General features: G+C 46.1%; 1 protein-coding gene across 9 annotated transcripts in view; it reads left to right on the forward strand.

Annotated features, from left to right (window-relative positions):
• SLC12A8 (solute carrier family 12 member 8) overlaps positions 1-27970 on the forward strand; it is a 127075-nt gene that overhangs the window by 74701 nt on the left and 24404 nt on the right. For 3 of the 9 annotated variants that reach the window (XM_070583654.1, XM_070583659.1, XM_070583656.1), the window contains exons 6-9: positions 2986-3099; positions 18281-18368; positions 20180-20267; positions 26656-26802. In XM_070583654.1, coding sequence (XP_070439755.1) covers positions 2986-3099; positions 18281-18368; positions 20180-20267; positions 26656-26802 — 437 coding nt within the window. Of the gene's footprint in view, positions 1-2985; positions 3100-18280; positions 18369-20179; positions 20268-20560; positions 20609-24727; positions 24950-26655; positions 26803-27970 lie in introns of all 9 variants that reach the window. The other 6 variants (XM_070583651.1, XM_070583652.1, XM_070583653.1 and 3 more) reach the window with 4 other exon arrangements.

Raw genomic sequence — 27970 nt, forward strand, 5'->3', positions numbered from 1 at the left:
CCCTCTTCTCTTGCACAATTTCTTTTTTTTTTTCCGTCCTTATTTTGTTTGCTCTATCTTACTTATGTTTTTCTCATAAACCACTGAAATCATTTTGAGAAGCAGGGAGAGTATAAATGGAAAGGAAAAAAAACACCTTTGTTTATAGAAAAGCTGTCTGGAGAAAGTGGGCTTTCAATTGTGGGATGTTTTGTTTGTTTTTCTAAAAGATATTATTTTTTGATGATAAGTCGATTATGCTCATTAAAGACAATGCGGAAAATCTGTAAACATAAAAAAACAAAGAAAAAGAATTTGCCCATAATTGCATTATACAGACAACCACAGTTAGTATTTTGGTATAGTTCCTTCTAGTCTTTTCTTACATGTATAAATTAAAACTTTTGTGTGTGTGTTTGTACTATAAGTGGTATCCAGTTTTCTTCATTAACGTATATATAACAGACAATTTTCTATGGTCATAAAAACGCTTTATGAGGATTTAAAATACTTCAGTCACCCCAGTTAAACATTTAGAGACCGCCCCCCTCCTTTTTACATTGCTATGAATAAAGCATTGACAAACAGCTTGGCCCATAAAGTTCTTTTCAAAGTTAAGATTCTTTGAGCAAGATCAAGAACTGGCCTTGAGAGGAGAGGCTGGGGCAGCGGCCATGTAGTGTGAGCGCGTGCTTGTGGGAGTCTGGGGGCTGCATTTGTCATCCGCTCTGCAGAGAAACGGGACCGAGGCAGGCCTCCCCGACAGACCCCCGTGGGAGCCAAGTGACTTATCCTCTCATCTCGGGGTCTTGTTGGTGGGATGGAGGGAGAAAAAAGGCCTCCCAGTGACTCATCTATGAGACTTGAAATCCCTCTGACCCTCAGGCTGGCCAGGGCAAAGCCCTTCAAGAGGATGACCAAATACTCGCCTGTGTCAGGGCCGCCTTAGGACCGGCAGAGATCAAGGGAGCCTGATGAAGTGTTTATGTCCTGCAGGCTGGCCTGCCCAGCGCGCGCATAGCCCAGCGCTCAGATGTGCTTTCAGACCTGTGCGTCATCCCAGCTTGGCTGAGCTCCGTTCCAAGGCGGGCTGGGCTGGTTTTCTCCTCAGAAAGGCTAGTCAGTGGGGTCAGCCAGCGGATAAACTAAAGTTAACTTAGCTATTATTGCCTTTCTGTTAATGAGGGGAGGACCAGCTATGAGGATGCCAAACCTCTCAGAAATGCTGCACAGTCCTTGAGATTTCATATCCCAGGACAGATTCTGTGTTCAGGCAAAAGAAAGCAATCGACAATGATTTTAAGTCTTGACCGGCCTCCCAAGAGTGCCTTGTGCTTCACTGAGCTTTCGTTTTATTATTTTTTTGAAAAATATTTTTCCTATGAAGTTATGGATCTTGGAAGCCGTGAGAAGCGCTGGCGATCTCGTTGGACTCGTGAGCGAGCAGGAGCTCTTTTGTGGATGGAAGCTCAGAGAGAAGCTAAGCCCTGAGCGGGTGTGGAGGACAGGCAGGAGGGAGATTCTGTCCCCACAGCCCTGGGGGCCCACCGGAGTGATGGCTGAGTGCCCATCCTCCATGATTACGGGGGTTGAGGGAAAAGGAGCAGGATGGGCTTCTCTTGGACTCTAGTTAACAGGAACAAACCAGCTCCTTCTCAGAGATGAGATTTGAAAGCAGAGGCTGGGTATCCTGGGTGTTTCTGAGCCCAAGAACATTCGACTTGTATCTTAAAATTCCTCAGCCCACTAACGTGTCCAGAGATGCTGTTCAAAGGGACCTCCTTTGACAAAGAAACAAAGAGCCTGTAGGATTGAAAGCACCTGACAATTCTATTAAAGTCAATGTACCAAATGTGCAAAATGCTTTGAAGAAGTCGTATCTGAGATCTTCCTGCTATAACGTGGTCTGTGGACAAGTCAAACCGAAAGCATGGATGTGAGATGTGCTCATAGCCAAGAGATCTGAGAGAAGATTCTTCTCAGTGTGACCCATATTTGCCACCTGCCTCCTGGGTGCCAGGTGCAGTGCTTGACTCTGGGGGACAGAGGCGTGGAAGACTGGATTTCTTGCCCCAAGGAGTCTAGTTGGGGAAAGACCTCACGTGGCCAGTCATGGTGCCCCGGGCACTTAGGAGGAATTGCTTCTGATTAGGAAGTTCCTGTAAAGCCCAAAGGAAGCAACATTTGAGATGGGCTTGAAGATTGAGCACAATATTGATGCATAGAGATGTAGGAGAAGGTTCTGGAAGGCAGGGGACACAGGGATGGGCATTCGTGGTGTTCTTGGGAGGAGTCATCTGTGTGACTGTGTGACTGGGAGAGGCGAGGCAAAGGATGACAGGAAATGGTGGGCTGTTGCCTGGTTGTGGAGGGAGTTTGAACTTGGTTCTGTAGCTCCAAGGGACCCACGGGAAAGTTTTTGAACAGGGAGGTATCTTAATTTTTAAAATTAAAAGCCAACACATAAATACATGCTCATTGAAAGATTTTAGTTATGCTGAAGTCTATGAAGCAAAAAATGGAAATGCTCCCCTTCCCAGAGGTAATTTCTGTTCCCCTTCATGTCATTTCATTGGCCTGTGTTTACCTGTATAGATACACAAAAGTCCAGTGCTAGAAGTGGAAAGGAAGATGGTTCTGTCAGACCTCCTCTCTCTCTGTCTCTGTCTCTCTCTCTCTCTCACACACACACACACACACACACACCCCTCTACATTTTTTTTTTCCTGAGGGAGATTCGCTCTGAGCTAACGTCCATACCAATCAGTCATCCTCTACTTTGTATGTGGGTCACTGCCACAACATGGCTGCTGCCGAGTGGTGTAGGTCCACGCCTGGGAGCTGAACCCAGGCTGCTAAAGCGGAGCACGCTGAACTTAACTGCTAGGTCTCTGGGGCTGGCCCCCATCCCCCTACCTTTTAATGTTAGATAAATAAGACTGTAATCTAGGGACAACTGCACTATGGCTTATCGCTTGGCTCATGTTTCTCTTTGTATTATTTCAGAACATGGTTTTATTGGATATTCACCAGAACTGCTGCAGAACAACACTCTGCCAGATTACAGCCCTGGGGAGTCTTTTTTCACTGTCTTTGGGGTGTTCTTCCCAGCAGCTACAGGTATAGTAATCTGGATTCTTTTTCATTCTCACATTAGGGGTGTAAAGGCTTGGTTCCCAAAACTCAGTATCATAAGTGGCCTGCGTGTGCTCTTAGGGTGTGGTTCTGACCTTAGAGATGGCCTTAGCTTTAACTAAAAATCTATTATTGTGACAGAGAGTTTACTTGTTCATGATTCCTGAAGGCCCCCGACATGATTTAATCCTCCTCTCCCCCCCACACTTGTATACTGACACTTCTTGGCCAACTTGATAGAGGGGACATATTTCTCTTAGGGCTGAACAGGCTGGATTCCCCAGCAAGACAAGCTGCCCTTTCCACCCTGGGATAGGAGCAAACTTGGTCTAGAAACTTCTCTTTCTTTCCCCAATGCTGAGTCTTCTCCCGGAGGACAGAGAAATGCTATTCTTTTCTTGCTACACTGGACGTGGGTGAAAGTGAGATCCTATGGGCGATGAATGAGTCTCCTGACCTGGCCTCCCCCTGTCCCACTCTACAGTGGCCAGAGAGGAGCCTTCCACAACCGCAGTCCTGGGAGAACTCTTGTCTTATGCTTGGGGCCCTGGCCGGGAAGGCAGTAACCTAACATGTTGACAAGGTGATCCATAGGAAACAAACATCTACCAGGGACTGAGCTTGTCCCCAGGGCACAGACTCAGACAAGCTTTTAACCCACCAACTGGGAGAAGATATTTGCCAATCATATATCCAATAAGGGGTTAATTTCCAAAATATATAAAGAACTCACTCTTGATCAAGGCACTGCTGATGCCCTGGAGTGTGGCTGATTTTGTCTCCTTATCTTCTTCTCCCTCTGCCTTCCAAAATGTGGCCGTTTCCTTGCTCATTATCCTCTCCCGAAATAAGACAGGTGTAGAAAAAGGAGGAGGAGCTACTAGAATGTCGAAAATGTAAAAGACTGTTCATGCCGAATGTTGGCGAGGATGTGGAGACTCTGGAGCTCTCATCCATTGTTCATGGGAATGGAAAATAGTACAACATTTTGGAAAATAGTTTGACAGTTTCTTAAAAATCAAACATACACCTAACCATTCCACTCCTAGTTATCTAGTGCAGAGAAACAAGTGCATGTGTCCGTATAAAGACTTGTACACGAAAGTTTAAAGGAGCTTAATTGGTAATAGTCCCAAACTGGAAACAGCTCAAATATTCTCCAACAGGTGAATGGATAAACAGATTATGGTGCAGCCATACAGTATAAAACTACTCAGCAATGAAGAGGAATGAACTATTGATAAATGCAACAATATAGATAAATCTCAAAATAATAATGCTGTGTGAAAGAAGTCAGACAAAAAAGAGTAACTTTTTTAAGAGATAAAATTATATGAAACTTCATTTATATAAAATTCTAGGAAATGCAAATTATAGGAACAGAAAGCAAATCAGTGGATGCCTGGAATTGGGGGTGAGGGGAGCAGGAGGGAGGGACGAGGAGATTTCGGGGGATGAAGAATAGATCCCTGACTATGGCGGTGGTTTCACAGGTGTATTCACATGTCAAAATTTTGCAGCTTGTTACACCTTAAACAGCTTATTATGTTACTTATGCCTCAGTAAAGCTATTAAAATGAAAAAAATTAACAACTTTAATCGCCTTTAACTTTCCTCATCCTTCAATTTTCTTGCTCCAGCAATGGCCCCTTTCTCGCCTCTTCAGAGCCAAAGACTAGAGCTTTGTCTGAGCTCCTCGTCTCCATTTTCCTGCCTCCTGCTCCACTCCTCCACTGTCTCCGTTTGGAATTCCAAACGTGTCTCTCCAAGGAAATGGTGCTTTCCACAGTCATCAGTGACTCTCACGTTACTCAAGTCAGTGGACATTTTAAATTTCTCCATGTATTTGCCCTCTCAGTGGCATGCCGCCCCCTCCTTCTCTTCTCTTGTGTTTTAGGACGCAGCACCCTCCTGTCTCCCTCCGACCTCTCTGACTTGCCTTCATAGGCGCATCCCCTTCTGCCTGCCCATTAAATGTTGGGGTTCTTCAGGTTGTGCCTAGGCCCTCTTCTCTTCTTTTTCTGCTGTTTTCTTTGGAAACTCATCCATGCTCACTGTTCAATAACCATCCACAAAGCTGATGACTCCCAGTTTATACCTCTAGCCCAGACTTCTCTAAGCTTCACATCATGTATTCAATTGCCTACCTGACATCTTCTCTTGGGCATCTCAGATCCAACATGTTCAGAATCTAACCCATCCCACCTACCTGCCCCCCAACTGATTCTCCTCCTCTACTCCTGGTCTCAGGAAGTGGCACCTCCATCCAGCCAATTGCTCATGCCAGTAATGGGGAGATATTCATGATACCTTCCTCTTTCTTACCAGTCCCCTCCAAGTCCTGTCACTTTACCACCTAAAGATCACTGGATTCTCTCTACTTCTCTCCATCTCTACCATCTGGCCACTCTGGTCCAAGCTTCATCTCTCACCTGGGTCACTGCAGCGGCCTCCTACCTGACTCCTCTTGAGCCTTGGCCACAGGAATGAGCCTAGCACTCAGCCTCAGTCATGGCAGGTAGAATCTTGATCCACAAAGCCAGGTGTGCCAGCAACAGGGCATCGTTTTCATTGTTTTGAAATGAAAAGACAGTCAATCTCTGATTCTAAGCCTTCATTCTTGTAAGATGACTGAAAACTGATGTCAGTCATTCGTCATGCCTCCATCTTGCCCTGCCCTTCTATCCCAGGTCTTAGGGTCCTGCACAGTACCAAGGACGTTAGGGGGACTCTGGCTAGTCAGCATCTGTGCACGTAGCCAGGCCCTCCCACTGTCCTGTCTGCGGATCCCGTCAGGTTCATGCCGTCTGCTGCTTCTGAGCCACTTTTGGAGAGCAGAACTCTGCTGAGCCCGGGAACCCTATGCTTAGAGTCCATGCACTTCTCAGACCCTTCTTTTTGGTGTCTTGCTGGATCCCCCCCAATGCTGCCAGGGAGCGGGCCCCAGGTGCCCGTTGCTGTAGATTCTGTGGGCGTTTCTCTCCCTGACCCCAGGGCCAATCTTCTGTTCTAATAGGGGAGACACTCCTGTCCAGGGCCAGTTTTGTGGGCCTGGACCTATGCATTCACACTGGGTCCTAAGCTCAGAAGGGCCTCATGCTTAGTTTAATGCTTGGCTGTTGCTAAAATTCTTACTAATTTTTGAACAAGGGATCCTGTATTTTTTTTGTTTTGGTGAGGAGGACTTTCCCTGAGCTAACATCTGCTACCAATCTTCCTCTTTTTTGCTTGAGGAAGATTAGCCCTGAGCTAACGTTTGTGCCAGTCTTCCTCTACTTTGTATGTGGGTTGCCACCTCAGTGTGGCTGACGTGTGGTGTGGAGCACGCTGAACTTACCCACTGCGCCATGGGGCCAGCCCAGGATCCTGTATTTTTATTTGCACTGGGCCCTGCAAACTGTGTAGCAAATTCTGTTCTTGTTGACTCCATGCTTTCCCCAGCCACTCCGCTGCATCTTTTCTACTTCCTTCATCTTCCAAAATCTCCTAAGGGCCCAGGTTTTTGAGAAACGGAAGCCAAAACAGTGTGCAGGCAAATTCTGCTTCCTCTCTGCCAAGTATCTCCCCTAAGGCAATAAAATAGAGGTCAGCTTCCTCTTGAATGGACAGTAAAGGCAAGGGGGAAAATAAAACAGAGGGAATTTTAAAAAGTTAACATCTGAAAATATTGTCCAGCCCTCGCTTGCAGTTGACCTCCCCCCACCCCCACCAGACGGACGGAGCACGTGTTCAAGAGGCTTCCCACCTGGGCGTTTCCTCCAGCCTGGCAGTGAGACCCGGGCGCAGGTGCCAGGGTAGCAGTTACACCTGAGGTGGGGCTGCGGCCTCCTTGGCTGGCAGCATTCCAGAGGGCCTTCTTCTCAGACCCCCCAGGAGGTTGTCTCAGTAATGTGACCCTCCTGAGCCCCCTCCGTGCTGCTCCCACGGCTTCCCTCCTTTGCCTCTCCAGGCCCCGCATCTTATAAAGAGAGGGGAGGCCTGGTCTGAGAGCGGGCAGGTGGCGAGCCTCTGCTCCAACACTTCTCCCTCCAGTAAGAAATTAGCAGTAGCCTGAGGTTTGAAGATGCCACCAAGTGGCATCTTCAGAGTTTGAACTGGACTAACATTTGAGATCAGCGTCCAGCAACTCTTAACTTTTTGTCTTTTAATCCATATTCATTTTTGACAATCATACTTAAAAACCTCAGATACACTGGAAATTCTGATCAGCCTCCCTAGACCAGAGAGGGGTGTCTTTGTCCTTCCTTTGAGAAAGATTGCTGCCTAAGAATATTAGTCTAACTTTATTTTTTGTGGTTTAAATTATGAAAATATTATTTTGTAATATTCCAAATATAAAATTATAGCGTTGAACGAACTGTCTACACAGGCTTCTTTTACTCTGCCCTTCTTAGGGGATGTGCTTCCCTGTCCCTCCCACCTCGGCCCAACTGGGTTGAGAATCACTGATCTGATCCTTTATTTTACCAACTGGGAAAGGAGGGGCACAGAGGAGCTGATGAAGGCTCGCCAAAGGTCACCCCAATAATTAGTGCCCAGAGTCGGGCCACCTTCCTGCTGTGGGGAGTTGCCCTCCTCTGGCTCTCTCTCTGTTTTCCAGGGGCCCCAGTGTAAACACGGTAGGCAGGACGAACAATTTGTATCACTCAGCTTTCCCCTGGCAGATGTTCCGTTAAGCTATGAAAAGTATGGATGATTGACAGTTTCCATGGTGATGGATTTGCTAAGGATTAGCTCTGAGTGAGTCACGGCTGGGGCCCCCTCCAACACCATCCTCTTCTGGAACAAGAGAACTTTCAGGCTGTGGAGAGGGGAGAGGAGTTTGGAAGAACAAACACGTCAGTCCCCTTACCCTGTGTCCCCATCTCCAGCCAGAGATGTATTATTTAGGTGACCTCAGAGATTTTATCCCAAGGGCAGGAGACTTCCTGGGAAGAGCAGCTGAAGACTGAGTTTCAGTGGTTCCTCTGAAAGCAAGTCCTTCTGTCCTCACTGTGCTCCACCCCACCCTGTGGTAGTGGCTGCAGGGTGGGGCTGGGACCTTGGAGTAGACTCCGCATTTGCTTTGTCAAAACATTTTCCTTCTCCAAGTTATGCCACCAAACTTTCCCTGAAAAACAAACATCTCTCCCTACAGGGTTTTCACACACACACACATACACACACACACACACACACACACACACACTCAAATGCAGCCACTCCAGGGATCCAGGACCACAATACGTAGACATGGAAATTCACTGGGAATCATACCAGTGTGTGAAGTTATGTAACCCTTGTCCCCAAATCTCAAGCTCTTACTGGAAGGGATAAGGGCCTCTTGTGGTTGACCACACCCAGCATAGAAATGCAGCAGGGAAACCAATAGCCTTTACCAGAATGTCCATAGTCACCTTCGGCCTGGTCAAGGGCCATTCTATTCTGTGACATTCTTTGACCTCCCTGGACCTGATTCCCTCTCCCCACTCACACACACACACACACACACACACACACACACACACACACACATGCACACACGCACGTGCCTTGAGAAGCTCTGGAAATCTGCTGACCCCTCTGGATTGGCTGGCTGTCTTCAGGACAGCTCAGCAATGGGCGTCAGTGCCAGCCCCCTGCTCCAGCCTACCTCCTGCCTTCCGCCCCTCCCAAGATATCCCCTAGGTCTCCTCACAAGTTGTGTGTCTAGTGGGTGAGAGAAAAAAGACCTTCTGGGCCAGAAGGGGGTCCCCAGGTTTAAGGAACTGAGAGCCCCAAAGAAGGACAACCTGCAAGGGGGGCCCGCCCACTGCATTCTGATGGACTTGTGAGCTGGAGCAGGAGGAAAGAAGGAAGCTTTATAATTATTTTCCATGTTTATTTTTGTATTTTTATTTATAGAATTAATTTACAATTTTATCAAAATTATTATAAATATCTATAATAATCCTCATCACTGCAGTAGCCTCCTGTGTCAAGCACTGTGCTGAGCCCTTCATATACGCTGTTTCCCTTAAACCTCACCACAGCCTGGGGGCTTCTATCAGATGCAGATTTACCGCGAAGCTGACGAAACGTAGGCTTCTGGGGCCCTCAGTTGCATGAGCTCCTTCTAAAGCCTTGTTCCTAATTTCATATTCATCACTGTATTTTTTTTAAAGTTTCAGGCGGGTTCATAGAACCCAGATCCTTCCATGGGTTCTATTCTTAATCTGTTTTACAGATGAGGAGAAAAAGACACAGAGAGGTTATTTTCCACGGTCCCCCAGACAGTAAGTGGTGAATGCCATTTCTTCCTTCGTACTTTGGAGAGGATGCTGGAAGAGAGGACACACACCTGTCTGGAGCTGACCCCAACCCAGAAGCCAAGAAATGTCCTTTAGTCCTGGCATTTGAATGTCCCATTATTTGACACCGTCTGTCCCAATGGAATCTCTAAGGTGTTGAAAGGGTGGGGGACTGACAAGTTCTGCCTCCAGGAACAGAGTGAGGAGGGGCTGAAAGATCCCTACAGGAACAGCTAACCAAACAAACCAGGAAGCCAGGTGTGGAGGAGGAGCAGGGTTTGGAAAGCAGGCGGAAGCTAAGGAAGGCAGCCGGAGTCCTTAGGAGCCCAAGGGATTCCTGAGTGAGATGTGGAGCCCATTCTTTCCGGGCTCGGAGCCGACATTTACTTAGCACCTACTGGGTGCCAGGCCCTGTGCTCAGTGCCTCATAAACGTTCATTCTAATTACAAGAGGCCTGCGAGATGAGGAGTCTGCTCCCCGCCTGTGGATGAAGAGACGCAGAGCCACACTGCCTGCCGACAGTAACAGACTGCTTTCCTCAACAAAAAAGGCAGGGGGGAAGATTTGGGCACTTAGTGCGTGGGCGTTCTACCTTAATGAAAAAGAAAAATAATAAAGTCATGAACTTAGAAAGAAAAGAAAATAGGCAGCAGAGACACAATTAAGCTATACATCGAAAGAGAAAATTGCAGGTTTCTGAGGACACAGACTTGGATTGAAAAGCTCCCAGGAGGAAGCTTGGAAGTTCCTTGAGAAAGAGTGAGTAGTCCTTCAATGAACAGCTAACAGAAGCCAAAAAAGCCTATAAAAACTATTGGCCTTTTTTCCCCTTTCTAATTCTCGTTTTCAGGAACAAAAAAGAAAATAAGGTGGGAAGTGGATTATGATAATAGGCAACCAGTGAAGACTTTGATCGGTGGGCGCCACGGGTGACTAAGGGGCAGGGAGAAAAAAAAGGGAAGGACCCCTAACTTGCAGATGTTGGTAAGTGGTTACCTGACGTTTATGCTGGTTATTTAAACCAAGAGCTTATTTTCAAGATGTATAAGGGATCAGTTCCTCTCCTGGCCGTCCATGTCTGTTGTCAGACCAGACATTTGAGCTGGGATACCGAGCCCAAGGCCCCTCTTCACCCGGTGCCACCCACCCAAACTACAGGCGTAATGTCAGTGCCCAGGAGGTTATGGATGGCGCTGGAGGTTTAGCCTTATAAACCTAAGCTGGTCAAGTGATGGCCAACACCATCTTACTTCCATATGAAAGCTGAGACAATAAAGATATGCTAAAAGGCCATAGGACTAGGGTGGAAGACCAAGTTAGAGGCTTTAACCATAAGAAGCAAGCTGTTTACGTAGGTGACACGGTAAAAATGTGCAGACCAGATCATCATCCTGATTCAGGGAGGAAATGTGGTTTTGGGTAAAGCAACTGCTTCCTGGAACTGGCACCTTAAGACCTATGAGGAGGGGAAACGCCCTCAACGAGGCAGAGACTAGTGATTTGGAACTGGTGACAGAAGTACCTGTGGGTAAACCAACGCGTAGGGCTGATTCTAACTGGGAAGTTCAGCCTTCTGGTGGGGGTGGTAACCCCAAATTAATCATGCAGTGACTCTGTTTTAAAAAGAGAAACCCAAGAAAATCATGAGTCTCAGAAGGAAATGGAGAGACTGTATGATGTAGTGGAAAGAACCCTTATTTGAGATCCAGAACCTTGAAGATTAGTACTGGTTCTGCTAGCAGTTAGCTTGAAAAATTGGGCAAAATCACCTCCCCTCTTTGAGCCTCAGTTTCCTCATGTGTAAAATAGAACACTGGAGTAGATGATCTCCAGGACACCTTCCAGCTTTAAGAATCGTTGATTCTAAGTAGCCATTTTAAACAATTTTAGGAAGCCTGCCAAGGAAAGTGTAAAGATCCAATAGTAAGTATGAAACAGATAGTTTGTGTTTCCCAAACTGTGTTCCATGGAACACTAATAATGAATAAAATGTTTCATTTAAAAGAAAAAAAAGGTTCAGGGGCTGGCCCCGTGGCCGAGTGGTTAAGTTCATGTGCTCCACTTCAGCAGCCCAGGGTTTCACCAGTTTGGATCCTGGGTGTGGACATGGCACCACTCATCAGGCCATGCTGAAGCGGTGTCCCACACAGCACAACCAGAGGCACTCACAACTAGAATATACAACTATGTACTGGGGGGCTTTGGGGAGAAGAAGAAAAAAAGAAGATTGGCAACAGTTGTTAGCTCAGGTGCCAATCTTTAAGAAAAATATATATACATTAAAAAAAGGTTCCAATTGTCAAATAAGTTTTGGGAAACACTATGTTCCACATTTCTCAGAGATAGACAATGAATATTAATTTATTACAGGCATTGGTAAATCCAGCAATGAAAACCTCTCTAATCTTGTTTAATCAAGGTTTGCCTAACTTTTTTTAAACTGTGGAACTTTTTTTTTTAATGTAATATTTGTAAAACATCTGGACACGAAAGTTCTGGGAAATGGTACTGTATCTGTTTTACTGTACCCACCCTAAACCTAGCTCTAACATTAGTGATAATATTTTTAGATTACACCAGACGCAGACAGAGAGCAAACTAGAGAATCTCTATATATAATACTTGACGAGCATGGGCAAAAAATACTAAATCAAAATAATTTTTCTAAATCTAACTGGCAAGCAAGGCATTTATAGTTTACCGGAACTAGAGATCATCTGCTTAAGAATTGTGTAGTCACATGCAGGCAAAATTCTGGAAGTGACAGCCACGGTGTGCAAGCCAATCTAGCAAGTGTGCACAGATCACACGCTACCCCACCAGGAATCACTCACGAGGCTTCCTGTCTGGAGCACAGGGTGCCTCCACTTCCTTGTCTCTGGTGCTTGGGGTCTGTGGTACTGACTACCTACTTTGTCTCAAAAGCCAGCTTTCTGGCTGTCTGGGTCTGGCCCATTCCTTAGGGAGGCCTGTGTCAGCGTCACTTTCTCCTCCCACTGACCAGGATCTCAGCATACTCCACTCCAGGCCAGCTAGTGGGACCTATAATCAGTTAGGTCATCGACTGCGTAAGAGATTGTCAGGGAGAAGAAAAGGGCGTTTGTTATGAATACAGAACCTGTTTGGAAGCAGGAAACAATTAGGATTAATCAGTCACTTTCCTAGACAGAGGCATATATAGTCATGGTGGTTTAACAGTGATGACACGTTCTGAGAAATGCATCGTTAAGCGATTTCATCGCTGTGCAAACATCATAGGGTGTGCTGAAGGGGAACAAAATTTGCCACCCCAAAAATGTGTGTCTTTAACATGAGAATTATTTTAGGCTGATTATTCTTAAGAAATAGAAGACTCTGAAAGTATTTCTTGCTACCTCCCCCTTAACAGCCTAAAAAACCTCTCTCAAGAGCGAGCTATCACCTTAGCGTAACGTGAGGTAGGTGGTGGGCAGGGACGAAGCAGTGAAGCCCCTTTGTGGGGCTCCCCTGTGTTCTGTGTCTGTGTGCCCAAACGCTGGCTTTCCAAACATTTGCTCCTTTTCATCCACCTGTGAGTTGCCTTCCTTCCCTTTAAAGTCTCTGACTCTCGCCACCCCCAACATCTTCCTTGGTCTTTAGTTGAGGAAGGTATTTAAGGTGAGGGCGTTGGCCATTTTGGTGAGTTACTTGGTTTTCCTGGTTTTCTCCTATGTATACGTGTTATTAAACTTTCGTGTTCCTCCTGTTAATCTGTCTCATGTCGATTTAATTCTTAGATGAGCCAGAAGAATCTAGACAGAGGAAAAAATCTAGGTAGAGGAAAATTTCTTCCTCCTCAACAGTACTTACGCAAGTGGAGCTCACATGGATCTTCATTTATTAACTTTGGTAAACAATCTGAAGGAAAGTGTACAAAATGACATGACAATGTGTAGGAGGTACTAAAACGGCAAAGAATAAATAGCAGTCTGTAATCTCACAAAGCTGCATGAATGGGCATAAAATTGCCAGGGGCTTGGGGGCAGACTCAGGCCATTTCAGACAGTGGGAGGCAGTGTGGCCGTGCAGGTGAGGCACCAGCAAGCCTGGGCACAGGTGGGAACCTTGGCAGAGGGTCAGAATTTGAGAGGTCTAGGAAGGGAGGAAGGGGTGGTGTTAATAGATGAAGTTAGTTGGGTCTGGGAGTCAGGTCAATGTGAGGATCCAGCCAGGGGTTTCCTTGGCACCAGATTGTTCTGGCAGCAAGCAGTGGGGCCCTAGCCCTTGACCAGAGCTTCAGCAACGGGACCTGGTCCCGAGAGCACTGGTCAGAGTGAGGCAGGTCCTGGACATTCCTTTTTTGATGCAAATAAGATCTGCACATAGTAAAAATAAAATACTGCAGAGGTGCTTGTAATATAAAGCAACAGTCTCCCACCTCAGTTCTCATCACTCCAATTACCCCTCCATAGGAGCAGCCACTTTTCATTATTTTCAGTCCTGTGGGAGCTAGCTGTGTATCACCAAGCAATAAGCTTCTCCCCATAACTTGATAAGTCAAAGTCAGACATTGTCTGTTGACCCCATGCTAAGAAATAGGAGAGTTTAGCTTCCTTACATGCTCCTCCTTCCACTTCCCAATTTTTGATAGTTATATTTTTATTTTTGTTTCTTTTTTGCTTAGTTTTATAACTTTAAATAATATACTTAAATCTCTGTTATTTTGTCAATTCTAGGAAACAACCCTTCAGTTTTTATTGTTGGTGTAGGAAAGTGAGATTCTCTGTCGTGTTTTAAGATGAATGTATTAGAGTCATACTTATTGTATGTGTCAAACTTTTTTACAAGGAGTGCTTTAGTTATCTTAAGGGAATCCCTAATTTTAAGAGAATCTGCAGAATCCTTTTATGTTTGCGTTTTGGAGCAATATCAGGGAAGCCATAATGCGTTGATTATTGGCAGGCGAGTGGGCGAAATCCCATGAAAACTGTAGTTTACAACTTTAAGCGAACGCAGTTTCACACACACACACTCAAAACTATTAAAAACGTTTTTGTGTTAAGGTTGAAAGTCAACAGTCTTTGTAACTTCAAAGAAAAACTGCTCAATATTCTTGGGAATTTCTTTGCTCTTCTTATCAAGCACTTCGAAATTCTCTTTTATGATGACAAGATACACAATAAGTACAGAGTTAACTTAAAATTTATTACCACTGGTATATAAACATTTGCTAGCCTTTCCTTATCTGCCTAACAAATTTAATGGCTAGCTCACCTTTCAAGTTTTCTTGTTAAACAAACTGAAGCTTGGAACATTCAAGCCAGGCCTGAGTGAAGATCGTGGGGCTTATATTTTGTTTTCCACACTACTGTGACAAAAATATTAGTGCTTTTTCTCTTCCCTCTTTTCACTTTCTATATGGTTAGCTACAGCTTTACTATTACTTCATCAAGGCAGATAATATTTGTATTCTATTTCATAGCTATAGTTGCGTCCTCTGTGCTTTGTCTATAGATCAATCTTAGAAGTTAAAAGAACAATAAATATATACACTATTATAATTATGTAACTGTTGTTCATTGGAGAGCAAAGTTATGAGCTAGAGTTCCATTTCTTTGCTTCAATTCTGATGTGGTCCTTATGCCATTTAGGGGAGAATGTCCCTAAAATTGTGGCCAAATGGGTTAATTTTTCCTAATTTTATTAGTTGTTTAAAATCATGTCACATTTTAGCTTGCTTCATATTTAGACCTTGACTTTGTTGTTCACTTTTCCTGGAATTTCAATAACCTTTTTTTTTTCTCTTGTTGCTATAATATGCAGTCAGCATAACCTTAAAGTTATTCGGTTTCTTAATTGAACTGCCCATTGTGTTGAATCCTATTCCTCTCCAGAGACATCCCTCTTGGGGGCCTCCATCTTTCTGCTTTAATCTCTCCTCATTTCTCTGCTGTACAACTGTTATTTTGGGAGTTTATTCCATTCCTGAGTTATTACCACTGTTTTCTGAATCTCATGTTTTTCTCCTTCATGCTTTACATCCTCATTTTGCTGGAGTACATGCTTTAGTATCTTCCTCAGAAATGATATGTGGGAGGTAAATTTTCTGAGCCCTTGTTTGCTTAACGTTACTTTCACTTAATTGGTAATCTGGCTAAAATTCTAGTTTCAAAATAATTTTTGCTCAGAGTTTTAAAATCAGTGCTCCATTGTTGTCTGCCATTCAGTGTTACTGATAAGAAGTCTGACGCCAGTCTAATTTTCGTTCCTCTGTAAGTGTTCAGTTTTTATCTTTGAAAATTTTTAGGATTTCTCCTGAAATTGCACAATGATGCATTTAAATATGGGCTTTTTCTCTTCTTTGTACTGTCTACTTTATAGGATAGTTCAACCTGAAGACTTGTGTCTTCTTCAGTTTGGAGACATTTATTTCTATTATTTATCTGATTATTTTCTTTTGTTCTCTTCTTCTCTCTTTTTGGACCTCTTGTTAGTTGGGTGATGTAACTCCAAGATTTCTCCTGTCCTTTGCTCAAATTTTCTACCATTGTATCTTTCTGTTCTAAATTCTGGGATATTTACTTACCTTTATCTTTTAGATCTTCTTTTGCATTTTTAATTTTAGTGATCTTGTTTTTAATCTCCAAAATTTCATTCTTGTTCTTGGATTGTTTCGTTTTTCATAACATCTTGCTTTAGATAGAATATTCTTCTTGTATGTGTCTGGAACTACTAATTAGTGTTTTCTTCAAAAGTCCCTTCTGTGTCCTGATTTGTATGTTTCTTCCAGCCCAGGTTGTTCTATTTTTGTCATGCGTGTGTTTATGTATTTGTTGCTGGTTTTCATCACACCCCTGGCGATCTGGGTTGCTGGCGTGGATTCCCTGCCACAGCGTGTACAGGTCTGTTTCCCTGATGGAGCTCTTCCTTCACGGGAAAGCTGACTGCTGTGCGTTTGTGAGCACGGCTGGTTCTTGAGGAGGCTTCGCTTGGGGTGCAAATGTCCACACTAGCAGCCCTGGTTTTCCTTGGGCGGTTTATTCAGATCCTCTAGAGAAGCATTCCAGCACTCTCTTCTCCTCTCCTTTCATGCTGTATCATTTTCTATGTTCCAGACATTTGTGGAAACCTTTCATCTACTCAAGGCTCCCCCTCGGGATCCTCTTTGCCTGTAGGCGTGTGTCCCTGCATCCCCTTTACTCTCTCTTTTAGTAGGATCTTGGGAGGGTGGGGAACAAGAGGACAGAAAATGTGCTTAACATGCCATTTTAAAAACCATTTTCCCTCATTTCAAAATGATCACTGTAGAAAATTGAGGAAACATAGACAAGCAATAAAAAAAAATATCTGTTTTTCCATCACCCAGAAATAACACTGCTAACATTTTAAAACATGTTCTAGTTCCTTTTTCCTTTTTCTATGCATCTATTTATCTCTTTAGGTTTTTTTTTACAACAGTGGGATCATACCATATGTTCTGTTTTCTAATATGCATCTGAAAATGAAACAATACCTTTGGAATATCTTTCCATGTCACAACACGTCCCTGACAGTATTGGAGACCTGGTATTTACTGACAGATGCATCATCACTTATTTAGCCAATCCCCTATTTTTAGACGTTAGGTTGTTTCTAATTTTCACTATTATAAACAAGTACTTATAAACACTTTTGGCTAAATCTTTACTTGCATCCTTGACTGGTGACTTAGGATAAAATTCTAGCAGTGGAATGGCCGGGTCAAAGTATATGCAGGACCCAGCCTTGGTCCGACATTCAAGGTACTCTCTGACATAGCCCCACTTTAACTTTCCAGTCTCAAACTTCCACCTCACTCCACTTCCTTCGAGCTCCCTCGAAGATCGTAGCAGAGACGTTAAGAGCTTAATTTTCAGAGTCAGGCAGACCAGGATTGAATCCTAGCTTTGCCACTTACTAAATGAGTGACCTTAGGCTACTTTAATTAACCTCTTTGAGTACTAGTTTCCTTTTCTATAAAATGGGGGGGTAATAATTCTACTTTTTTGATGTGGTGGTTGTGAGGATTAAACAAGATGAAAAATGCACGGAAAGCACTTAGCACAGGCCCTGTCAGGTTGAAAGTGTCATAAATCCATAATGATGGGGTTAGACCCATTCCCCTCCCTAGGCCTGTACAAATCTTCCTTCAAGGCCACATTCAGATGCACCCACCCCTCCGTGAGGCTTTGTGGTCCAGCCCTTGCAGAGCGCTTGAGGGCTGGACCCGCGTTGGATGCTCTGATCACGTGGTCTAGTTGCCTTCCTCTGTGTGCATGCGCGGACAGAGGCAACGTGCCCTCCTCAGCATCCCACACTGTCTTCCCCTTCGCCTCCCTATCACGACCAGTTACTTTTCACGAGTGTTCTTGGGGAGCAGAGGCGATGATGAAGAGGAGTTTGTGACTCAGTGTTCGTAGCATCAGCATTGTTCTTTGGAGTTTGTTTAGAGCCCTTTGGCAGCTCAGGAGCTTTGAAAATAGTCTCTGGCTCTGACTGTTGGCTGGAACCTGCCCCCGGGACACCTGAACACCCGTGTAGCCAGTGGGCTGCAGAAGCAGGAACTTTACTAAGGCTGAGCCTCTCCGGGGTGTTTCCCGCAAGAAGGCGGAGCTCAGCGTATGGCCTCCCGCGGGACCTTTGTGCTGCCGGCCTCCCTCACCCTCATTACTTTGCGCTGGGCCATAATATGCTTTTGTAGGCAGTAGGGCTTTCCTCCCGAGCATCACCCAACCCACAAAGGTCCCTTTCAGGCCCCGCGGATGCCTCCCCAGTTGCCAGGGGCGATTGAGAAGCGTGGTCTGCAGAGCTGCAGAGGGGAGGGCCTGACAGGGGTTAGCTTCCAGGAGAGGGTCCCTGGGCAGGGACGGTGACCCGCCAGGTTCGCAGCTCACCCCTTTCCCATTTGGGTGTCTTTCAGGAGTCATGGCCGGCTTCAACATGGGGGGCGACCTCAGGGAGCCTGCTGCCAGCATCCCCCTGGGCTCCCTAGCAGCTGTTGGCGTCTCGTAAGTTCCCCTCGTGGCAATCATCTGGAGAGAGGGGGGAAAACCCCCGGGCAGAAGAGGGAATTGCTCCCTTTGTTCTGAGAGTGCCCCAACTGTGACCAATCTATTTCATATTCCAATCCCCCTTTTAACACTCAGCCAGCTGGAAAATGCATGTCTGGTGCGTTCCTACGATTGCCTTTTCATACCTCCTGCCTGGGAATGGGCGAGGAGGAGTGTCATTACCCAGATTGAATCCTTTTTTTTCCTTTCTCCTCAGCCTCCCGCTCCTCTCCCTCCCCCGCCCCCATTTTGAACTTGAGGGTTTTTTTAACCGTTGAGTTTCCAGGATCATTGGAGGGAGCGGAAAGATAAAGAGTATTGCACTCAGACAGATTACGATTTGGATCCCAGCTCTGCCACCCATTGGCTGTGTAACTTTGGACAATTTACTTAGCTCTCTGAGCCTCCTTTTTCTTTACTGTAAAATGAGCAGAGTGAGAATATGTGGGCCTCCTAGATTGTGGAGGACACACTGTGTGTAAGGCACATAGTAGGAGCTCAGAGACTGGCTCCTCTTTCCCCCAGCTAGCCTCCCTTGCACCCCCTCAGGCTGTCAATCTTCTTGGGTTTCAGTTCACACTGTGCTGCCCTCGCCAGCAGGCTGACTGGCCGTGGGTCTGTTTCTGACGTTCTAGAATCTTCTGTTTTTCTCCTTGCGCCACGGGAAGAAGCTTGCCTGCCTTCATTGGGTGATTGGGTGGGTGTAAAAGGCAATGAGATCGCAGACATGACAATGACTTGAGAGGGTCAAAGGGCCTGTATTATTTTACTTGTGATATTTCAAAAATATTAATGTTATCTATTTCACAAATGCCGAATTTGCTCTTGGCTTGCTGTGATGGCACCGTTGCCTCTAGCCAGGCACACAGCACCAGCCTGTTTTATGCTAAATAAGGCAATCCCATTGGGAAGAAAATGAACCCAACAGAGAGAGAGAGCTGGGTGCTGGGAAGGACAGAAAGCAAAGAATCCCATGTCGATTTTGGTCACAGCTGGGACGTCCTGGGAGGAGCCTTTGGCTCAGCCTCCCACTGCCCAGATGGGAATGAGGCCACTGGGGTCATGTGACCTGTTCAAGGTCACAGGGCATCTGGGGGTAGAGCCAGGTCACTGCTGGCCTTTCACACTTGGCTTGGCTCTCTGTCATCTGGAATCCAGGGAACAGCAAGACTGAGAGGCCTGAAAGATCATCAACTTGTTCTTCAGCTGCAGGACGATGGGGTGTGGGGCTGCAGGTCAACCTTGCCTGAATCCCAGCATCCTAGAGTCCAGCTGGACCTCCCTCTCCCCTACCCTGGACACCCTTTGTGTGTTTTTCTTCTTTGTAGAAAGAGACAAAACAATGATACTTTTTGGGTTTTTGGCAAGAAATATGCTAAGGAGAAATAGTACCGAAAGCACCCCCAGGTGAGCTGGGGAGGCTTCATAACTGGCTTTTCTCTTTCTTTTTCTTTTTTTTTAATTTTTTGGTGAGGAAGATTGGCCCTGAGCTAACATCTGTGCCAATCTTCCTCTATTTTGTATGTGGGATGCTGCCACAGCTCAGCTTGATGAACGGTGTATGGGTCTGCGCCCAGGATCCGAACGTGCAAACCCTGGGCTGCCAAAGCAGAGCCTGTGAACTTAACCACTACACCACTGGGCTGGTCCCATTTTCTCTTTCCTTTTGAGGCAGGTCCCCGTGGGAACCCAAAGGCTGAGTGGGGTGGGTTGGAGTGGGGTTGGCCGAGGTGGGGGGCAGCTCTGCCCCACTCTTGGGTTTTCTGCAGGTGGTTTCTGTACATCGTCTTTGTCTTTCTGCTCGGCGCCATCTGCACCCGAGAGGCCCTTCGCTATGACTTCCTGATAGCCGAAAAGGTGGGTGAGTTCTGCACTGCCCGAAGGGCTCAGGCTGCTGGGGTTGCCCCCCCTTGCAGTCCTGCCTGGGAATCCGTATTGCCTTGGGCCCAGGACTGAGGTACAGGGGGACAAAAACATGGAAGACGTACAGGTTCTTATGGATCCCTAGAAACAGGTAACAACACCTGGAAAAGCACATGCTCATAGCTGACTAATGGGGACACAACTGTCTCTTCGTTTCGATAATCAGAACAGAAACAGAATCTGTTTGCCCAAAATCCCCAGCTCAGCCAGCCCTTTATTTTTGCCAGGACCCTCACCTTCTACCACGAGCAGAAAGAACTGCTCCCAAGAAACAGGTAAGAAGGAGACTGATGGCCAGAAAGGAGGGCAGCAAGATGGAGGGAGACGGAGGAAGCCCAGCGCCAGGGTGAGGGCCTGGGGGAGGCAGGGCAGGAGGCCCTTGCCCTCAGAGGCCTCTTACCCCGCGGCTTTCCCCATGTGGTGGGCTGGGTTGGTTTGGCTGTAACATCTTTGTTTCTAGAGCTGGACACTCTGCCCAGAGAAGATTAGTGAATTCCTCGCGTTCCACAGCCGCCCTTTCGCAGGCTGGAGGTCATGGGACAGTCAAGGACACTCATTTGGCATCTCTAGAACCCAGGAGAGCAAGATTTCCAGACGCTTTTCTGGAAATCCCTAAAAACTCCTACTTTCCCTTAAGTTCGTGGAGGAAAAGCGGACACTGAGATTCCTGTCATTTATCAGAGAAATGTAGTGGTCCGATTAACTCCTGAGTATCCTTGCTCGTATTTTAGGAAAAACTACCCTTTTTCCTTGGGGCGAGGTTTTGCAAAACAGCTTTGCTGATCTTCCTGGAGGGCGACCCGGGGCAGGAAACCTGAACTTACGTTTCAGAGCTCCGTTTGGGCCTGGTTTTCATGTTAGCACAGGTTTCTTTCTGAGGCATGTAGATGCCCTTGTAAAGGTGATATTTGTTTTCCGGGGTCTTGACCTTACCAGGGAAGCAGGTTTTGAAAGAGGGAGCAGTGCAGGCAGTGAGAACACTGACATCCGTCTTCCAGGGCCCAAGGTCTTAGACTCCCAGCGAGCAAGCCTGCCCTCAGGGGAGGAATCTCTGGCCCGCATTCCTACCTCCGTGCTTGCTTCCCTCTCGAGTTTCTTCTCCAGGGCCCTCTTCTCTGGTTGTGGAAGGAAAAACTTGGCTGCATTAGAGGAATTAAAGGCCTCAGGGAGCAGCTGATCCTTTGACCAGACGCAGCTACCTGCTGCTTTCTGCAACTTGCCAGGGGCTAGCCAGCTCTGCCTGCTTCCAGGGCTGGTTCGTTTCTAGTGGATTCCCTCACAGAGGTCTTTTCAGCCATTCCAGACTCTGCCTCTGATCAGGATGGAACGAGGCATATTATGCCCTGGGCTGGGGCTCCTCTCTCCCCTCCTTCTCCTGCTTTGCGGGGAAGCTAAGAATGGGTATGAGGGAGGGCAGACCGCCTGTGTCCAAGGAAGGCCACGGCAGCAAGAGAGCAAAACCATCTCCAGGGACAGCACAGGAGAGCCATCGTGGGTGGAAATTCCACCGCTCATAATAGACATGTGAACTGGGGGAAGTTGGTTTGGAATGCCACCTGTCCCAGATGGTGACACAGGTAGGCAAGCACTTAGCCAGTGGGGGGCACCTGCTAAACCAGGCTTGGCAATAATATGTTGGAATGTCATTATGCACATACCAGGTTAAGAGGCGGAGAGTTAGTTTTTGGAGGAGATAAGAGACTGTTTCCTGGGACAGGCAGTTGTAAAGACTGTAAAGAAAGATAAGATACTGTTCTGGGTTCTCAGTAGCAAACTGGGGCGGGCACAGCAAGTAAGTGTACAGTGATGGAACCAACCGGGGCGACTCTAAAATAGCAGCGCCTCGGTGTGCTGCTGCCCCCCCTTTGTCCCCCCCCACCTCCCCACTGTCCCCCCCACAATGGGGACCATGCAGGATTTTCTCCACAAAGCCTTGACCCTTGGCTTTTCTCCTTTCTTGCTCTCTGGTGTCCCTTCTTGGGGCTGACTCGGCTGAAGTAGCAGGCCCTATACTCAGGCAGTAAGTTGAGCCACAAACAATTTTACTAACAGTGCCTGGAGAATGGGAGGGTGCCACGGATGGAGCATGGAAGGTACAAGGGCGCAGTCTCCTTCCATGGTCACTCGACACAACGTACCACCCTGATGTGGTTTTAGTAAACTCTTCATGTCAGCTTCCTGTCTTAGCTATGGCGTACGTCTGAGCCAGCCCATCTCTGAGCTTTCCCGGCCCTGGGGAAGCAAGGCCTCTTCCAGCTGGTCTGGGTGCCCTGAGGGTCTTGCCTCCAGGCACAGACCAGGCCTGTCCTCCAGCATATTCCCCTTGTGCTGGTTCTCATGAAGCTTCTCGATCCATTTCTCTCTCTTTCTCTCCGGTGCTTTCTGCCAGAACAATTGCCTTCAATGGCTGCCGGTTGCCCTGGATTCTTTTCCACTGACCTGCAGCTGGTCAGTTCATCTGTTTCTTTCTGGATTTCCTGTATATTCTCTGATCTATTTCTTTTCTTTCTTTTTTTTTTTTTAAGATTGGCACCTGAGCTAACAACTGTTGCCAATCTTTTTTTTTCTCTTCTTTTTCTTCTCCCCAAAGCCCTCCAGTACATAGTTGTATATTCTAGTTGTGAGTGCCTCTGGTTGTGCTATGTGGGACATCGCCTCAGCGTGGCCTGATGACCAGTGCTAGGTCTGTGCCCAGGATCTGAACCAGCAGAACCCTGGGCCGTGGAAGCGGAGCGCACGAACTTAACCACTCAGCCACGGGGCCACCCCCTCTGATCTATTTCTAATTATTTGGATTCCCAGCCCACAGTTTCCCTAAGAAGTTTCTTTTTTACTAATATTCGTAGCCTAGGGGAACTTTTTTCTGGCTTTCAGGTGTCAGTCTCAGAAATGTTATGCTTTCTCAAAGATCTGGAGTATGTTGTGGTGGCTCTGAGGTAATCTATGTAAAGCCCAATATCTGGCACATAGTAGGTGCTTATTAAGTTCTGACTCCCTTCCACACTCCTTATGGGGATTCCCTTACAGATAGAGATATTTATTTGAGAGACACATTTTTTTCCCTATGAATCCACCATGTTTAACTGAATAAGGAAAAACCTAAATAGTCAATCTCAAAATTATTCAGTTCTAGAAAAAGGAATTGTATAAAGAACAGGTGTTAGTAGGGGTAAAATTAAATAGATTGAATAATTGTTTCAAAATAAGCTTGAATACAGTCCAGGAAAAAAAAATGTTTATTATGCATCAAAAAGATCAAGTCCTTTAGGAGCCCTGGGGCTTGTTAACTAGCAAAATAAGAGCAAACTGAGTAGGAAAAGTACCCTAAAAACATCTTTGTTAAAAATGGGGTATCTCACAGAGTAAACTCTAGTTATTCTTAGAATTGACAATCTTGGTTTCACATGTTCAGGAGGGGCCTTGAAAGCCGCATACCACAGGCTGTGCATGGGAAGATGGGGGTGGGGCTTGGCTTGTGGCTGGTGAGTGAGCCTAGCCAGCTAGCTGCTCAGCATCCACCACCCGGCCCAGCCTGACTGTCCTTTCCTCTCCACCATGGACACAGCCCTGCATCTCAGGAAGTGAAGCCAACTTTGTTTCCTTATGGAAAATGGCTATCGCGTGAGAGGGAAGAGTTGACGAAACGTTGAGATGTTGGTCAGTTTGTGGAATGACAGTATTAGAAAACTCTTATTGGTGGGACTATGATGTGGGAGAAAACTAGGGAAGTGTTGAGACATTGCTGTATTAATAAATTCGGGATTGGAAGGGTTTCAGGAGATAGTCCTCAGTAATGTCGAGGGACCGCAGGACATAGATAAGACAGAATGAGTACCTTGCAAATGGCTTTCAATTCAGACCTTCAGGCAGCCAGTGCATTGGTGGGATCCCTCAGTGAAGCTCCAGTGGGAGCTGGGATAAAACACGAGCAGAGAGGGAATTAAAGATTTTCATCAGGTACTAAACAAGAAATTAGGGTAGTTCACACTCCAGATAATATTTTGGAAAGATACAGGACTTTTGGTGATGACTCAAACAGGTGTATGACAGAAGGGCACCTTTGTTTTTTTCCTAAAGAATGGTTGACACACATCTGCTCAAATAAATTCTCACTTACACCTCCACTGGCAGTTAGCAAGTTTACGGTCCCAGTAGAGAAATATGATTAAATTCTGCAAAAGCTGGGAGCCAAGCTGTATACTTTACTATTGCACCTATAAAGGCGTGCCCTGTGCCAGCACTGAGCCAGGTATGTAACCTGCCCTTAGTAAATGCTCCCTACGTGGGTGGATAGATGACGGGGAGGAAGAGAGGGGATCCAGGTGGGAGAGAGAGAGAATGGAGTTTTTATAATTTATCCAGACATGAGAACCAACATTTCATTTATTTTTCAGAAAATTGACAGAGTAATAGATTTATATAAAAGAGTGGCAAGTGAACAGGCCGTTCTAAACACAATTGACAAACTGGACATGTCATTATCCCTGGGCAGTCTCCCCGCTGGCCCCCAGCCAGGGGTTCTGCAGGGGTCACGGGACTGTTGTGGGAAGGCTGGCCAAGGATGGAAGGCGTGGTATCATGGCCTCACGGTGCCAGAGACTCCTCAAGTTCCTGAGGTCAGTTCCAGCAGTAGAAGGATGTCAGACGGGGCAGTCTCATTCCCACTCCGAGTAAATGGACAGGCTTTAAATGAAAAACAGGTTTATTTAACTCCAATATAAGTAACCTTTGGGGTAAGAAGCAGTAACGTTTCTGCAAGGAGATACCATGCCTGACTGTCCTAGAGAATTCTCCGAGGGGAGAGCGCGGTGGAGACCGTGCACTGCGCCCAGGGGTTCTCCACCCTGACCGCACGTTAGAATCACCTGGAGGGCTTTTGAAGCGTCCACATGTCTGTGCCCCCCCTGTACTAATTAAAGCAGAATCTCTGGGGTTCTTCTTATGTATAACCAGAGTGGAGAGCTATTGAGTTAGATTTTCAAAAAGCTTTTGATACAGTTTCATCACAGAGTCTATTTTTCATTTAAACCAGTCAGCACAGGATGCATTTGGGAGAGAAGACAGAAACCAAGGTGGTGGATGATGAGTGATGGCATCTCAGAATGCATCAGGGATTAATAAGTGGGGACTGGCTTATCTAACAGTTTTGTAAGACATCCAGGGCACGAATTCCAGGGAAGTCGTGAAGCTTCATGAATTCAGCTGGCACTTGCTGAGCCCTGATTGCCAGATTCTGTTAGTTGGGGGTGGGGTAGGGGGCAAGGTGCGTGAGACCTGGGAGCTTATGGTGCACTGGTGAGAAAAGCCATAAGTGAGATTAACCGTACCACAGGGTGGAAAATAACAAATGCCATCAGAGCACACAAATGAAGTGATGGGAAGCATGAGATGACATTAATTTCTTCTAATAATTAAATGGTAGGAAAAGTGGGGGTGGGATAGATTCAAGAAGCCCATGATGTTGAGGAAAAGCGACAGACGAGATTCACAGGGATAAGATGAGATAATGCATTTGGGGAAAAGTAATCCACACTGAATTAAGGACAAGGAGGCTCTGTAGTGGACCTTAGTGTTGTTCATCAAACCTCTGGCCTCTCTTACCATCTGGGTCTCATTCCACCTACGTGTGGTCTTGAAGGGATGAGCCCCATTTAATGTTATGGAAGCCCAGACTCACACTTGCCTGAGCCTTTGTGGCCCTGGTAGGGCATGTGGCCTAGGCTCGGCCCATCTGATGCCCCCAATATAATGAATGAAGCAAAGATAAAGAGATGGTGAGAATTCACCTGCAGGGCAGCAGGTTACTGGCAGCATCTTGATATTTTTGCAGCAGGGGCACTGTGATCAGACTTGAATTTAGAGAGGTCAATCTGGCAGAAGCTTGGGGATGATTCATTGTGGGCAGAGCTTAGAGACAGCATGCCAATTAGCATTGTTGCTGGCCAGTGGTTCTCAAAGTATAGTCCCCAGGTCATCAGCATCAGCACCACTTGGGCACTTCGTGGAAATCTAAGTTCTCAGGCTCTACCCGAGACGTACTGAATCAGAAACTCTGGGATGGACCCAGAAATCTGTGTTTTAACAAACCCTCCAGATGATTCTGATGCACATTCAATTTGAGAACCTCTGTGTAGTCCATACAAGATGTGATGATGGGCCAAACTGAAGTAGTGGCAGTGCAAATGAAGTGCAGTGGGGCTTCTAGAGATTGAATCTAGAAGGACTTATGATTAGATGGAGTGCCAGTGGGTGAGTGCCAAGGGAGCAGAAAGGGACAGAAGCAGATTCTGGCACTGGATAATGAGACTCCTTCCTTATATAGGTGTCCCTAGTGGGCTTCCTGTTCCTTTTGGGCTTATACATCTCATCCCTGGCCTCCTGTATGGGAGGCCTCTACGGAGCCCCCCGGATCCTGCAGTGCATTGCCCAGGAGAAAGTGATTCCTGCACTGGCCTGTCTGGGGCAAGGGGTGAGTGACCCTTTCTTTGAGAAATGTACATTTTCCACTAACCTGATTGTTGGCCAATAAATTGCTTCAGTCTTTCTGATTAGAACCACTGGTCAAGTTCTCCAGGAGAGAGAAGTAAGAATGCAGAAATCTTTCTCTCACCCCTGTCCTCTGGCTGCCTTAGACTCAGGTTGGTTGGACAAAGCATCTGTCAATGTCACCTGGGCCCTTTAGCACTGGGTTAGCTAACTGTCACGGTAGCATCTTGGACCCCGTGCACAGGGAAAGGGAGTGCCACATCCTTTCATAACAATAAATTCGGGATCCTCCAAGTTTAGCAGAGAAGAAAGACTCTTTAATAAGGAGAGGAGCTGGGCCTTGCAGCTCTGACTCTCTCCTCGAGATTCACCTTCCCTCTGGGGTCGCTTTAGGATGATTTCCCACACCTCTGGCCTCTGGGCTCCCTGTTGTTCATCATGGCCCAAACCCTGACTGACACAGTATTGCTTGGCTAAGTCATGGAATGATCAAATGAGACATACCTAAAACTGAGGGGATGACAAGAGAGAAATAAACAGAGAGAACCCCATCCCCAGCCTCCCTCTCGTTTGGGACCCCGTAGTTGCAAGTCATCTTTAATTCCTCTCTTTACCTTCCTCCACTTCTTATCCATCAGTCAGCATGGGCTGCATGGAAGCAATGACTATGGTCTCTAGTACCTTCCATGTGGTATGTGCCTTTTATTTTATTTTAATTTCATTTATTTTTTTAAGGCAATGTATGCACAGGGTTCAAAAATAGAAATGATATAAAAAGTATACCCTGAGGATTTTTACTCCTATCATATGTCTTTGTACTCTTTCCTCACCTGCACCCATGCTTTATCAGTAGTTGTTTTTATTAGTTTTTTAATGAACCCTTCTCTCCTCTATTTTTACACAAAGGTAAGTGTTCTATATACATTGTTCTATACCTTGCTTTTCTTCATTTAATATAGCTTGGAAATCTGTCTTTTCATATAAATATAGAGAGAATTTCCTCATCCTTTTTCCATCATATGGATATACCATAGTTTATTTAACAAGTTCCCTATAGATTGTGTCGTCTAGTAAACAGTGCTATGAAGAATAATCTTGTGTGTGTATAATTTTACACATGTGCAGATGTATCTACAGGATAATTTTCGTGA

This window comes from Equus przewalskii, chromosome 18, assembly GCF_037783145.1.
Source record: "Equus przewalskii isolate Varuska chromosome 18, EquPr2, whole genome shotgun sequence".
NCBI lineage: Eukaryota > Metazoa > Chordata > Mammalia > Perissodactyla > Equidae > Equus > Equus przewalskii.